At 40.7% G+C, this 16209-nt stretch overlaps 1 protein-coding gene across 1 annotated transcript in view; it reads right to left on the bottom strand.

Moving 5' to 3' along the window:
• Positions 1–13884, bottom strand: part of col27a1b (collagen, type XXVII, alpha 1b) — a 75403-nt gene extending 61519 nt beyond the window's left edge. Inside the window, exons 1-3 of the mRNA XM_080499597.1 lie at positions 13761–13884; positions 9546–9610; positions 704–1980 (exon numbers count right to left, since the gene is read on the bottom strand). Of these exons, the coding sequence (XP_080355723.1) occupies positions 704–1980; positions 9546–9610; positions 13761–13813 (1395 nt within the window). The 5' untranslated portion in view covers positions 13814–13884. The remainder of the gene's footprint in view (positions 1–703; positions 1981–9545; positions 9611–13760) is intronic.
• Positions 13885–16209: the final 2325 nt, after the last annotated feature.

Below are 16209 nucleotides of genomic sequence, written 5' to 3'. Positions count from 1 at the left end.
AATGACTCTCCTGGGCCATGAAGGTTAAAATCACTTTGTACTTGATGCTGGAAATTGGTACATCCATGTTGCTACATGCATACCAACATAGTTTCACAGAGGCCCTGTGTACAGGACAACGTTTCAAGCGAAAGCATTTCAGAAACTCAGAACTCATTTAGTTCATTGTGCTTCATCCCTGTTTGACTTCAACTCTACTCATTCTGAAGAATCTCTCACTTCATTGGCAGCCCCTCCTCTAAAACAAATATTAACATGGAAAGTGCCATTATGAGGCAGACTGTTTCCTTATATGCAGCTCCAATGAAAATCACACACCAATTAGCACCAGCATGGTGTGGACTGAAAGTTGTTCACATCACATGCAAGCTCGGAGCTCAACTGATCATTCAAGAAAAGGAAAAGTCAGCCAACACTTTTACAGTCAAACCTAAAACATTGCCAGAAGTATGATCAGGGAATGCATCAGTATTTACATGTCATTGAATCAACCAACCAAGAAACTAACATTCAAATAACAAGCTTGTAATTGTGATCCCAGAGCCAAGAGTTCAAACCTGCGTGTCTTACAGTTCAAATACCCCAAACCATGATGCATTCATTGATAGAATAAATACCACAGTGCTATAAATACAGCAATCTGTCCTTCTAACACATGCTACACATGGTTTGAGTTGTGCTTGTTTAGAGTTGACACACTCACCGGCAGTCCTGGTTCTCCCTTTGGCCCAAGTGGTCCAGCCAGCAGCGAGAACTGGGTCGGTTCCAGGTCGAATGTTTGAAAGCCGTCGGTGGCAGCTGGAGTGACGGTGGGATTCACATCCTGCATGCTGGCGACTGTTGGCTCTGAGTTCTTTGGGTCTTCTGTGGCCAACCGTTTTTTATGAGTTGGATAGGCATGCGAAGGAGACCCCTGTGAAGAAGCAACCGTGGTCTTGAAGTATGGCTTCATCTCGGATGGTTTCGTGGAAACGAGTAAATACAGACTGTCCCCGGAAGGCTTTGGAGAACTGGTGTTCCCTTGTGTTGAGCCTTCCCTGGCCAGTGAACGTGGGATTGTTGGCATCGTGCTGATCCTCAGAGATGGTGTAACAGTTTGAGTTGCAAACTGAGATGGGCTCTCCATCTCTGGATGAACCGGTGTAGAAACAGACATGGCTTCAGGATTGGCCTCAGTCTGATGCGCAGATGTTATTCTCGGTGAGCGGTCGGTTGTAATAACATTTGTAGTCCTGGTGTTTTCCCCCATCAGAAAGAAAGTAGGTGTCTGAGCCTTTTTGGACGCCTCCGTAAATGAGAGTGGAGTTACAGTAATGTTTGGGTCTATGGAAAGAAGAGGCAGCAGTGCTGGAAAGGCGGGCCGATACGTGTCGGCTTCTCTGCACTGCTTCTTAATGTAATCACAATAGTTATGAGCTGCCTCAGCAGAGGGATAAATGTCAAACTGGCAGATGGCCCCTTCGAATGGCACCGAGTTGTGGATTGTCTTACCCAGCAGGAAGGAGCCCTCTGGATCCAGGGGCTCCTCTATTTGCGAATACAAATCTGCTTGTATGCTTTTCCTCCCACAGAGTGTGTGCAGGGACACTCGACTGTCTTGAATGTCCAAACCCAAACTGTGCCACTGGCCATCGTAGACTTCATAGTCTAAACTCGCCGAGCTCCTCAGCCCCATGTGTACGAGGACCTTCCCCGGCGTGAACTGCACCCCGAGCTGCACTTTCCTCTTCTTCGACACAACCGAGAATAGGAAGGCACTGTTGAATCGGTGAACAGATATGCTGAGAATCACAGAGAGGTTGGTGGGCTTGTATATAGCAGGTAGAACGGTGTGCAGAGGGACCTGGATGCGTGCCCTCGGGGTGAGGATAACTCCAGACTTGAAGGGGATGACTCCATTCGGGACGAGTCGAGCGCCTGGAGATGGTGACCCGCCTGGATTTCTCCCATAAAGTCCGAGCTGCTGTAGAATATCTATATCTTCAGAGAAACAGGAGGGAGAAATCATCTATTATAATTTATTTACTCAAAATCATCATATCTTTCTTTTAAAACTCATATAAAATAGAAACATGTTGACTCCTTTTCTGCCTCATGTGTGTTAGTGTTGAAAACTTTGTGTGAGTGTCCAAGAAGCTAATGGAGGAGGAGATATGGTATACATTTGTGTAAGACTCTGAGTCTCAGTTTACACAACAGCGTTTCAAGTGGAAACACATATTCTTTTGTTCGTTTTTGTTTCAGAAAAGTTTTGCTGAGAAAAAAAAGTGTTTTGATAACAATATCTGTTTACATGGAAATGGCAGAAATGTGGAAAATGGCCGTTTTCTTGTAGGGGGTGTTTGTATGTTTTTGTAAACTCCCACCACACACACACACACACACACACACACACACACACACACACACACACACACACACACACACACACACACACGTGTGCTAAGACCAATAAGATGTAAACATTAACAATTGCAGTGACACTGCATTCTATTCAGTTTTTCTTGACTCTCAACTATGAGAATATGGACCAGGAGTCATGAGACACCAGACACCGCCATTGTCGTTAATGACCATCAACTTGCGCAAGTGCAGAACAACTATTTGGTACGACAAGCTGCACAGGTGCAATAGCAGTGTTTCTACACAAAACGTTGTGTAAACGGGGCCTTATTATCGATCTCCCACTCAAGGACCCTGATCTGCCTTAACTTGGAAATGAATGTGATCATTTAAAACGTAGTCATGCCATACTGAGAGTTCACAAGTTTAAAAGGTAGAAAAATACATTTAAAAGGCTTTATTAAAAGTCCCATATAGGGTCACACGTCGCCTTTTACTTTTGGGTATTGGTGCAGATCATGCAATCATTACATCAGTCTTAATTAGAACATTTTCAGGAAACGGAGCCTGAGTGAGTCCCCGGAGAAGCCGGCAGTGGGGTTTTTAGAGGTGTATTAGTGCGCAGACGGAGGCGCCGTCACACGTTATACCTGCTTATTGAAGATGATTGCGCTGACAGCAGGGCCCGGGCTCATGAAAGCGCACTAACGTGTTTTTTTCGGGAGACTTTTAATTGCTACTTGCATCTCACGGGAGAAAAGTGTGGCTAACGTTCAGCAGCATTGTGCGCTCTCTATATTAGTCCTAATTGGATTCACACCTTCATGCAGAGGTTTCATTAACTCCACATTTCAGGGTAGAAAGTGACAGACTGACATTTGAAGGATTTCTTTACTATAAATCTGCATTTTTTTTTAAGCCAATTTGACATTTAAAGCTACCTTTTGACTGCAGGGGAATGATAAAGACAGCATGTGTTTGAATTAGAAAAAAAATCCAAATGAAACTAAAGAAGAAACAGAAAGAGGAAACTTTGACCGCCTTCCCAAAATCTTGATGTACTTGTTGACCCTGAAATCCAGGCTGGTGGTCCTGACCCTGAGATCAAGAACTTCAGAAACAACAGTTGTTTTGTTTTGTTTTGTTTTTAATCTTGAAGCTGCTTTCACAAGCATACCATCCACAGCTTTAGAAACTGAGATATGCCTGGATTTAAATTGTCTTTTGTTCGGCAGCAGTTCAAGCCAGCACTATCGTCGAACAAAGGCTTTTTGTTTTGATTATTTAGGCTGGAAAATAAAGAAGAACTTATCATCTCGGGTCAATCGGCACATCCAAAATCCTCTCGGTATTCACAACATAGAGGCTAACAGTTTGCATATGAATCGAAAATATCCATCCGTTACGGGATTAACACAAAACAAATGTTGGCAAGACAGAAATAAACTACTAAATGAGCAACTGCGGCTCGAGAAACAAGTATAGACCCAGTGAGCGCAGGCAGAGGGAAGTCAGCCCGACAGAAACACTCAACCATAGAAAACGAACATCAAACAGGAGCCAGAATGAGAACAAAGACCATCTTCAGTTGTTTTTTCTCGCATGGCGGTGATTTGAATTGTTAATACAGTACAAGGAGAACAAAATTGTTCTTTCCACGTGTGATGTGCTCGACGGCCTGGTGGGCTGCCCGAGGCTTTGTGTGACCTCCTGATGAGATGGGAGAATATTAGGCTTCATCACAGCCGCGATGAATTGAATCAGAACCTCACAACTTTGCCCAAAACGAAGGACACAAGTCCGCACACTACTATGTTTTTGTTAATAATGTACTGTTAATGCAGACTGCTTCATCATACATATCAGAAATTGAGAAAAATGGCAAAAATTTAATTTTTATGTTGATTAGGTGAAAACCAACAATACTGAGTGTAAAAAAAAATAATCCTAATTTAATAACTTTACAGTTTGAAGGTTTATGCTGTAGCTGACACATTTTTACTTTTATGTTTATTCTTTCTGAGGCAATAAAGTAATATAGCCTGAGACTGTGTATTACATTATTCGTCCAAAAAAGTATTATCAAGGCTTATGCAGGAGGCTTCAATTAAAAAAATAAGAGATCATAATCTGGTATAATGTAATAGCGGTCGTACAGTACTGACAAAGTAGGATCTTTCGAATATATAAGGGATTTTTTTTATTTGTATTCGTAAGAGTTTCTGTGTAGATGTACAGAAAGACTTAATATATATGACTGGCTGTTGGAAAGTGCTTGACTCAGTCAAATGCTTGCATTAATCAATATATAGATCCAACTGTAAATTTCTAAATAAAGAAATTAATCAAATACAAGTAGGATACATATTTGTGCATGACAAATCCTTCCACCATTAATAGCTCTTGTAATATAAAAACCTGCACTAATAAAAGTGTCCAGTGACCTCATGAATGTGAAAACCCAGTTCTGACTTCAGAAATATTAAAATAACATTATTTAACCCCTTATTGGTATCATTCAAATGATTGGAAAGGCAGAATCTCTACACTTGGATTTTTCTAGGATAATTTAAAACCTAATTCCAATCTCAAAAACACAACTAAATGATATCTATATAAAATCTGCTGGGAAGTGTAAAACTGTGTAAAAACTGACCAATAAAACTTTTTAAGAAATAAGAAAAAGCTGGAAGTGACCAAATATGGTAACTTTCTCCATATAGCATTAACGTGTGTCTGCTGGTGAAGTAGCATTAATCATGATTAGGGTGGATAGCCCACATAGAAAAAGCAATAAAACTTGTGCGTGGTTGAACCCTCAGTTCAATCACACTCTTCTTCATCTTTACTTTTGAACAAATCAACCTCTCCAAATACAATGTTTTTATACTAAATCGTGTTACTCAGTATATGATAGCATTGGATATGCTGTCTTTATGTGATTTTGGACCAAATAGGTGGCTTTATCTACATTTTACAAGTTTCAACAAAGTTTTGTGACGATGGGCTGTGCACAAACAGAAAGTGTTTCAATGATGTCAATAACAATTATTTGTGGTTTCAGAGAGAAAAGTTATCTGAATGCATCATCTGGCCACCAAGTATCACTAAAGGTCTGAGTCAAAAGTTGTCTCGGCAAAACTTTTACTTCCCCTCATTAAAATGTATGATTCTTTTTTCTTTTTTTTTTTTGAAGGTCTGACTGAGCGAAGGGGACATCAGCGTTTAATACGCAAATGACCAAGTGTTCAGAATTTATGTCTTTCTTATTCCCTCTGAATTATTTATCATGGTCATTATCTTTGAAATGCTTGGCTTCCTGCTTGGATGGGTTCGGGCTCGACTTGGATGCGGAGGCGCAGCCAGTCACCCTGGGGTTGCAAGTTCAATCTCTTGCACTGAAAGACGAGCTGTCAACGAGAGGATGGTTGGGATTAGCTCCAGGATGACATGCTGAACCTCCAAATTTGCTCTAACTATACCGCACTGCGGCGCGGGAAATATGTAGGCCATTAACATTGTGACACAAGCATAAAGTCATGGGCTGTGGCCACTGACAGTGAAGATTTCTCCTGGTGTCGGACGTCAAGTGTGAACAAGTAGTTAAAGCTGTGATGAATGCGGAGGGAAACGATGCGCCATGCCCGGGCCCGGACTGTGTCTTTAACACAGCGGAGTTCGGCCGTCACCGTACAACAAACGACGCAATAAAGTCCTGCACTGTCACTTTCCATATGCATGACTTCCACTACACGTGAGCATTGATCTTACAAACGATCCAAGAAACAGGCTTGACGATTTCTGCTCCTACAGATTGACTTTCTGCAGCAAAGCACCAAATTATTGCCTTGTTAGGATCTGAGAGCATGGGCAAAGTCAAACATCCTTGGCTATGAAAAATCTCCAGACACCGAGTAGGAAAATTACATCTGATGGAGGCAGACTTACAGAGGAATTGGCAGAATCTGTTATCAGGGTAGGTAGTGTCTGGCATTATCAAAAGGCATCACGAAGCAGGGAAAGGCTTGTGATTGAATAAGATCTGGCAGATTTTGACTGACAGCGAATCCAGCAAGGTGCACATAAGGGGCTGTAAGTTGAATAACAGGAAGCTGAGTGTGGAAGACATGAATGCGCAGATGAGTCAGGATATGAAAAGCTGCGCTTGAAAGAAAGCAGGGTAGTCTCGGCGAATCGTGACTGATGGGTCGTGTAACACCTTCATTAAACCATCAAGGCGTGGGAGTCTTTTCAAAGGAGAGAGGAAGCGCTGCAGACTGAGAAATTGTTTGCAGGTTCGTCAGGAATTAACTGATAAACATCTTATTAAACTTAACACGAAACACAGCTATCATTTTATATTCTTTCTGAAGCACGGACAATGAGAGCAGTGCACTGCAAGGATATCTAGATAGGAAACAATATCACAAATGGTAAACAAACCAAAGTATTTCTGTTCATTACACCACAGTCATTTCAAGGGGAAGAAGCAGAAAATATCAGCCCATTGTCAGGTCTCCTGTGTTTTCGTCAAGTTTTACACATCTCGTCTCTTCCTGTTTTATTTTGATGCTCACCTGTCCATCTCCATCAGCCTGAACTTTAACACAACACTCTTTCAAAACTTTTACACCCGTGGATGAGTCTGCTTTTTGATTCAGCTATGATTGCTGACATCCACCTCCTACCATCTTCCAATGGAAGCTGATGAGCAGCGGCTGAATTGACAGGATGCTCATTTCATCGATCATCACTTTTGAAAACCTCTTAATGAATCAAACAGTGAATAAAACCCATCCAAAAAGGTCTCAATTAGAGGTGGCAGAAGGAGCCTCTCAGAAGATCCTCTGCCAGCTTTCACTGAAAATAGCTGCTGTTTCGCCGAGACCTGAGCGAGTAGATCGGGATGCGGCAGTGAAAGATATCTAGGTCACCGCTATCAAAGTAGCATGAGCATCAAATTCAAAGACCTGCTGAAGGCTGCAGAGATCACGCAGTCTGATTGAGTGGAGTAGTATAAGTTAGGCTTTAATCCAACGATATTGGAGTGCTGTGCGTTGGCGTGAGCCTCCTCCTAACAGCCTCTCCATCGATGCTGCGCACGGCTCCAACAGCCTCCATCTACGTACACGCTCAACACAGTTCAGATCACAAGGAAAAGTTCAAAGACCACCAGGGCTGTGATTGGTCCGCTCTACTTCATCATTGGGAATGCTAAGAAACTCCACTATTGCTCAAAATGATGGTGGAGTAAATAGGCACTTAGAGAAGCGCTGTTAAATTCAAGAGTGAATACTCAGCACTTTGCACGTCTATGATAATATGGACAATAACATCTGCTGGCTTGCACCCGAAGCTAAAATCTGAAGCATCACTGCCAATCTTTGTGCCAAACTGCCCAATATAGCCGGAATATCAACTCTCCCTATGAGTTATGTGACTGATCCTTCTCTGCTCTTCGTGTTATGGTAGTGAACTACTTTGTGCACTACAAATGATTTGGCATTTTTAAACATGATAGATGATTTGGCTTGTATGAAAAGTTATTTACCTATTTTTAGTCCTTTATTTTTAAGAATAATAGTAAATCTAGATTTTAAAATCGTATTTCTTATTAAGTAAAATGTACTTGCTGCATGGACAGATCATTTAACTAGTTTTAAGAAGTTTTGTCTTCAAAGCCTACCCTTTTTTGCAGTGGCATATACAAAGCTAAGATTTTTGCAAACATCCTGAAGGAAGAGAAACACTGCAGAAGATAAGGTTACAGATCAGAAGATTTACAAAACAAAAAAGAAAAAAAAAGGAAAAAGTTAAGGCGTGCTGCAGTTTTGGATGTTTGTTTTTACAGTGTATACAAACCTATTTGCATTATAACAAACTTGATAGGTTCGTAGGTTATAATGTCACCGGTTCAGCCCATCTGAGATCAAAATGAGTTGTTGGTGAATCAAAACCATGGCCTTTTTGCTGCACATGGTCACGAACATGGAGAAAACACTGCATTTGTCTCCAACGCATAACTGATCAGGCATCAAGAATACTGCCGCAACACAGAATTGTTGTGGAGTTCAAAAAGTTATGTTGCTGTGTGTACATCCTCAAGGCCTCCAATCTGGTGCTTAAATTATTTCTGTGAACACAAAATGAACTTGTTTAAAATGCAGTGTTTACTGCTGTTCTGCCTGCTTTGGCAGCACGAGGGAGAAATGCTGGCACAGACCACCAGAACTTTGAGCCAAAGTGTGGAAAAGCTTCTTTAGTGAATCTTTTTATCTTGACCAATGTTATGTCTTCTTTGGTTATCTGCTGACAGCACAACAAAATGCCTATATGATAACTCTCACCTGCTCTCTGGGTCCAAACGTTTTCCACCGAGAGCCACATACAGAAAACTGCAGGGTTACTCATTACAAGTGTAGACATTATTACTGAAGATTTCTGCACTCAGTTACCATCCCGCATCTTTTTCCTTCTGTCATTTTTGCCAACCAGCAACAACATTTTTCCTTAATTAGCCTTGGTTAAGTTCGAGCTGTCAGCATTTTCTAAAGAAAGTGCCCAGTGCAAACAAAATTTTTTAAAACTCAAAGATATTCAGGATATTTGCGATCAAGTGACTCTTCATATCACCGGTACTTGAAGTAATTCTTGTTTCGCCGCAGTTGGCCCACGGGTCAATGGTTGGTCACCTCTGGTTTATAGTTTTGACACACTCATTCTGCCATTCAACTACACCTTGATATGATCAACTTTAAAGGCTATATATTGTCAATACCATACCTTAAAGTGTGCAACATCTTACAAATCAATTATGACTTAATTCAATGTCAGTTTCATATAATGACATTTGAGGAGAATATAAATTTACAAAACTGTCAAATAAAGAACACTGCATATCTTCGAGCAGTTGTAACGCATGACAATTTTTATTTTGCATCCTCCCTCGACCTTGAGAAAGAGAAAATTGAACATCTTCACCATCATTCTGCCACTAGATGGAAGTATTTTGAACCATCCTCAGTTATTTGTTTCATAAAAGAAGTCAGTGCAAAAGGAAGGTGCTGAACTTTGCAAAAGAAAGCAATGTATTACAGTGGTTTTGAGAATGAATCGTATAATCGTGAAACATATCATTAGTAACTCGATGTGATTGTTAAGAAAAAACACATTTTAACCACAGTTGTCCAGAGTGTGCTTACCTTGTGCCTGAGCGAGCCTCAGAGAGAAGATACAACCTAGTATCATCCAAAGAATGAGAGCTCTCCTGAAGAGTACAGAGATAAAAAACAAAAAAAAAAAACATAGATAGTCAAGTTACATGTTTTTTTTTTTTTTATCTTTCCCATACAAGAATGTCCTGAAAAAGTGGTCTGGAAAAAGCATTAACAGAAATTAAACCATAATCCCATATCCTCAGCCAAGTATTTACATTTCTTGAACATGTGGCCAGTGGATGAAAATGATCGTTGTAGCAAGAAAATAATTCAATTAAAGACTTTGTTATATGATTTAAATAGATTTTCTTTCCTGGCTTTCTGGGACGACGGCTTGGTATTTTTTGCAAGCATTTTAACTCTGAGCACCCTTTTCTTGCAGTGTTTACCTCAAATCAAGAAATAGTTTGAACCTGTGTGGCCTTTCTGTGAGGAGTTTATGTTCTCTCCATGTGAATGCACTTGGTACGACCCTGCCTTCCATGTTGGGTCTATCTGTCTGTGAAAGCACTGTGATGGACTGGCAACCTGTCCAGGGTTACTTGATGTTGTGGGATTTCTTCCAGCCTCCTGTGACCTATCTTGAATAGAGCAGCTACGGAAGATGGATGGTTGAGTTGTTTTTCTGTCTCTTTCCCTGCCTCTACAAGCACTGATGGTTTGTTTAGTTATAATGAAGATAGCAATAGTCAGCTTCTTTATCGAGCTTAAAAAAACAGAAGTTCAATGACAACATTAATGTTTATATCTGGAAATGGTGGAATCCCCCCCAAATCAAATTCCCAATGGAAGTTGTTTAAGATCTGGGAACCTTTTGTTCATCATAATGAAAAGCAGTGTGAAAATATGTGATGCACTAGTTTCTCAGTAGGCTACAGAAAGTTGGACATCTGTACTGTGAATTACTGTCATCATAAAAAAAGATGCAAATGAGCAAATTTTAGTTTTGTGCCATTTCGCTGTATTTTGCAACAGGAAGCTTTGGTAGAAAAGGTTAATAATGAAATTGTTCCCATTTTTTTTGTATAACGAACTTTATGCTGAGTGAAAAGATATTAAAAGATGTAAACTTTTTCAGAGCATACGTCTTTGCACAAAAATATTTACTTGACAAAATATTTATTATTAATATTTGATATTTATATAATATTTGTGATCATTTAAAGGTTAATCCACTGTCACGTCACTGATCCAGCCCCCTTCAGAGATCCTATGCATCTGAATATGGCCCATTATAAGTTTGATGCGCCGAATCCAACTGTTCTTCAGCTATTCCTCCGACATTATCAAGGGCTTCTTTTAGCCTTCTGCAATCATGTAAGCTTTCTGCCCTATCTATGTGTGTTTTGACTTCAGAGAAGAGCACCAGAAGATGCAACTTGAAGATGAAACAGATACAGTACACTAAAGCTCCTGGAAGTCACCCACGATGGTGATTTAATCTGTTGTTGACACTGTGATCAGAACATCTGTCTCAAGTTAACAGGCTTGGGTCTTATCTTGTAAGATAAGCTTCCGCTCCCCCTGACAAACTTAAAGACACACTGCATCACCTTAAAAAGCCACCGTTCAAGGTGATGGATGCAGAGGCCATTCATGAACCGGCCCTGTATTTTTATCTCCACCTGCACGTTTCCACTGGGGCTTTCAGAAGGCCATGTAATCCTTCAGCTGGAATCGGAACAGGTCTACTCTTCAGATGACAAAAGTGCCATTTATCATCCAACGTCTGGCAATAAAACAGCAAATTTGCCACCATTGATTTTTCTGTGACATTTATATCTTAAGATAAGTGATAAAAAAGGGGGGAGTGTTGATTACTCACAGATAGAGGTGATATTGCTCTAAAAGGTGCTAAATTATTGCAGATGAGTGTAAATTCAAGCTATCACCGAGACGATGCGCTGATAATCTGGGTAAAAGCAGCAGACGAAACTGGACGCCTGCTTCGAGCAGGGCCGTTTGAAGTGGCATGCGCTCAGTGACAAGTGGCATAATGAAAGCAGCAGTGGGCAAATCCTTTACATTTGTGGTTTTAGAGAGAGCCCAGCGGGAAACCACTGGTCAACCACTGACAGACTGACTTTGAAATAAGGTTTTTTTTTCCTCTATCCCCTGCTGTCAGACTAGACTGCCATGGGAATGTGTGTCTACGTGCTTGTAATAGTTACATAATCTAAACATAAAACACAAGAAATATCTATTTAAGTAATTGCTTTTGTTCATATTCTTCTACATGTCTCATTTAGGCATACTGTATATATTCTGCCCACACTCTGAAGCCTAAAATCCTCCTCTCAGGGACTGAGATTTGTGAGGAAAGCAAAAATGCAGTGAAGTTTGAACTTCTTCAGCTGTGAAAACATCAACAACACTGCGTGTGATATATGTGGTGTATGTGGTGGGACTATGCCAACACCATAAACCTCACTAAGCATTTAGGGTCAAATGTTTTCGGAGAGGTGAAGTGTAGAGGAGAGAGCTGCTCGCATGAGACGTAGACAGAAATGTTAGCCACAGCGAGGACATTCTCACACTCAATATGAGGCAATAATAAAAGATACTGCAAAATGATCATTAGATATGTGAAAACCAATGCTGTATGTTACTATTGTAATCGACTGAAGCACTGACAAGTTAATGTCGAAGGTCTGTGAATGCAGAGGGGTGTTCAATGGGTTATTTGTATTTGTTTTACGAAGAGCTAACTATTTCATGATATTTTGGATCTTCCACCTTCCACAATCTCTATGTTCTCCTTCACATCATCCTTCAATCTTCTCTGAAGTCTTCCTCTTCCCCACCAGCCTCACAGCTCCATCTCCAACATCCCCTCTCCTTTATATCCATACGTCTATACATTTTCTCGTTTGACCACGTCAACTGAATCTGGTTCATTCAACTTTTTCACATGTCTTGGAAGATGTTTCACCCCTGATCCAAGAAACTTTATTAATTCATGCTGTTCCTGGATAATATCCAGATCCACTTCCTGATTGAGATTAAAAAAGTAAAATAAAATGAGAGTCTGAAGAGGAAATCTAACCAGAAATTAAAACACATGGTGACTGATGCTAGCTTGGAGAAGCTTCCAGACTTCTGATAGAAAGCCCAATAAACGTACAGACTGACTTCAGGTCAATTTGATGAAGAACTTTAACATCCCTTGTATTGTCGTCCCCATTTACTTTGCAACTGCTTGTCCTCATGGACCGATTTTGCTTTTTGACTGCTTTTAAGACATTAGATATAGAATAATCAAGTGGGTTTTTTTTGTTGTTATTTTACTTTTTTGGTAAAATTAGAGAACACATAATTAATAAAAAGTTCACGTAAACCCTTTCCTTATTTTTTGAGAGGCAAACAAGTTCAGTGAATGTCTCAGATTGGCATGTTTCAACATTTAGTCAGAATCCTACTTTAACTCACACCTGATGACACTTGATGCAACGCATCATAATTCAAAAAATGTTGTCACAAATGATTTGGCTGTATGGAACCATGCATACGATTGTCAGGCAGCTACATGAAGGAAAACCAAAGTTATGACATTCTGAAATTGGCTCAAATAAAAGAAAGGTGGTTTCAACCGCATTCGGCTTTTGAAATGTAACAGCTGTGGTTTTACATGGCAAATGGTTGGAGAGAAATCAATGTTAAAGCACATTACTAATGCGCAGCAGCGGCAGGGTTATATGATGCAACGTTTTGGGTTTTTTCTCACATATCTCCTCCCAGTGTGAGAGCAGGCACCAACCAGCTGACTGAGATGAACTGCTGGGAGGAGAGAAGGAGGAGGAGGAGGAGGCGGTCTCCTCCTCTCATACATCTTCCCTCAAATCAGTCCCAGATCGTTTGGCACTTCATTCTAAAACAAGCTGCAAAGACACAATTTCAAGCGCCGTAAACAGCAGACTACACTGTGTGGAATAAAACAATGGCTTCCAGACCAACATATTAAAACATTCCCACCTGTCCGAGTTTATGTGATTCTTCAAAAGAAATAACTTCACACTTTGTTTGCTCATGATCTCAGCACACACTATTTAACGAGTTTCAGTCACAGTAGAAAAAAAAACAGTAAGTTCTCATAAATCCGGCGGTGACGCGCACGTTTACGCACAGTGTTGAACGTGAATTTGATACATTTAGTAAAAAAAAAAAGAAAAAAAGAAGAAGAAGTAGTTTCTCTCGACTCACCCCCCGACTCCAGTGGATGTGAGTTTGGAGTGCGGGGCATTGTCCGGCTCCATAGCGGTTACTTCATTCTTTCCCGGGAGTTTTTACGACAGTCCGGATGAACTTTTTCCATCCCAGGTGTTCCTTGAGGTTTGTGCGCGGCGAGCGTGGAAAACCAACCCAAAAATAATAATCACCGCCGGGATATCCGTCTGCAGGTCGCTGTCATTGTCCCGTCTCCTCTTCTCTCTGGAGCCCCCCCTTCAAGAAGATGTCTGCAGGCTTTATTTAAAAAAGAAAAAAGAAATACAAAATTATACAAATGGAAGGGAAAAAAAGACGCTCCAAAGAGCTCCACCTGCGCGCTTGTCCGCCTCCCCTTTGCGCGCATGCAGGAAAGAACAATAAAGTCCTGTGCGGAGTTTACTGGAGGGGGAAAGCGCTCCGTGCAGGACAGGATGACGCTCACTGTGTGTGTGTGTGTGTGTGTGTGTGTGTGTGTGTGTGTGTGTGTGTGTGTGTGTGTGTGTGTGTGTGTGTGTGTGTGTGTGTGTGTGTGTGTGTGTGTGTGTGTGTGTGTGTGTGTGAGAGAGAGAGAGAGAGAGAGAGAGAACTTTCCAAAATGAAAGTTTATTGTGGAGTAAGGGAGATCTTGAGAACCGGGTGGAAGTGGTGGTGGTGGTGATGGTATTGGGGTGGTGGTGGTGGGTGGGGGGGTTGTTATATTTGATTTTGGGGGGGAAACCTCCTCCCTCTGTCGCCTTCAGCTGACCAGTGGAAACATTTGGATCTGTGCTCCTTCAGCCTGAAGGTGTGTCTGCTCCGTTCTCCAGAAAAAGCTGGACCGTGCTCAGCTTTACGCTGCTGCTGTGTTTCGAGATGAAATGCTGTTGGTTTGGAGTGAATATGAAAGGTTGTGAGGCATTTGCAGGGCTCAGCTAAGATTTATTATTTTCAAACAGCTGAGGTATGAAAACCCCCTTGGGCCCCTCTGTAAACACATTTTAACCACAGACCACAAACAAGCTTGTCAAAGCCTGTATTTGAAGGTGGAGGTGTACTGCGCTAGAAATGTCCTTGTTTAGTTGAGGTGGAAAGTACAAGAGTTTTAACCACAACACACAGATGATACCAGGTTATTGGTGGATTCTCTAGTTAAAACATCAATAGTCTGTAGTTACTATTTTCAGATCAAGTTTAAAGTTATTTTCTTGTACAGGCTCTATGCCCTGTCAGATGGCATCTTCTACATGTTACCAGTTGTGTTAAAGCAACTGTATCAATGCCCCTTACATGACATTGTCATGTCAGAGTCAGAAACGTCTTTATGTTTACCTTGAAAACAATTGCTCTAAAACTTTTCTTTTACCACATGAATGTAATTTTTTTCTTTTGGTGTCAGATCAGAAAGAACATCGATAGGATTGAACATAACTATGGGAAACTCAAGTGCAGGGATTCTGGAAGTGTTCACTTCAAATTTCTCATGATTACACTACAATTGGCAGACACAACCAAATCAACGAACAGCAAAAACTTCCCCAAACTTTCTTTCAGCTACGGGAGAGAGAACAAATATCTCTGTTCCTGCAATGTATCTGTAGACTTTATTGATATTTCTCAAGTTTAGTCGTGAGTTAATTCAGGTTAGTAACCCATTACCTGCTTCTTTGAGTTCAGATTTTCTGAAGCCGCTCACACATTTACCAAGGTTTAGTGTAGGCTGCTGTGAATGTTTCTCTTTGATTTTTTTGTGGGAACAAAAAACAACCTTGTCAGTTGTGAATTAATTCTCTCATCCTGCTTTTGTTGGTAAAGCTAATTGGTTCTCTTTTTAAAGAGGGTGCTTATGACTTGTTTCATTTTCCATTGTCAGGTTAATAACAGGTTGAACTTGTCTCTTTGGCTACATTCTTCTCTTGGACATCTGTTTCTTGAGAGCAGAAAGGAGGTTATTCAACCGAACAGTTTCAATGGTGCAAAGCAATATTTTAGCAATGCCAATTGACATATTACATAACTTTAATTACAGAAATATCCTCAAAGTAAAAGTTAATTCAGAATACGTCTGGTCTTACAGTTCGTGTTCAACCAACTTTTAAATTGGAGTTTAACTTCTTTTGCAAAATTCAACATTGGATAACAGTGTTACACAATGATTCAATTCAATTTCAGTTCTATAGTGCCAAACAACACAGTCAAGCCATTTTTTTTTACTGAGAAAAACCCAACAATTCTATTTGAGCAAGTAGACGAGGGTGGAAAGAAAAGATTTTCTTATACCAGAGAGAAACTAGCAGAACCAGACCCAGAGGTGGAGGCTTTCTGCTGTTGTGGTTGGGGTTAGCAGCAAGAAAGAGAGAAAAGGAGAGAACAGACAGATAGATTGTGGGGAAGGAATCAAACCATGATTTGGGTAGAGGGGCAACACAAGCAAAAAGTAACAAACATATTGAGCACTTAAAACAGC

The sequence above is a fragment of the Blennius ocellaris genome, assembly GCF_963422515.1.
Source record: "Blennius ocellaris genome assembly, chromosome: 7".
Classification (NCBI taxonomy): domain Eukaryota; kingdom Metazoa; phylum Chordata; class Actinopteri; order Blenniiformes; family Blenniidae; genus Blennius; species Blennius ocellaris.
The sequence above is the reverse complement of the archived record's forward strand: the minus strand, read 5'-3'. Positions and strand labels throughout refer to the sequence as shown.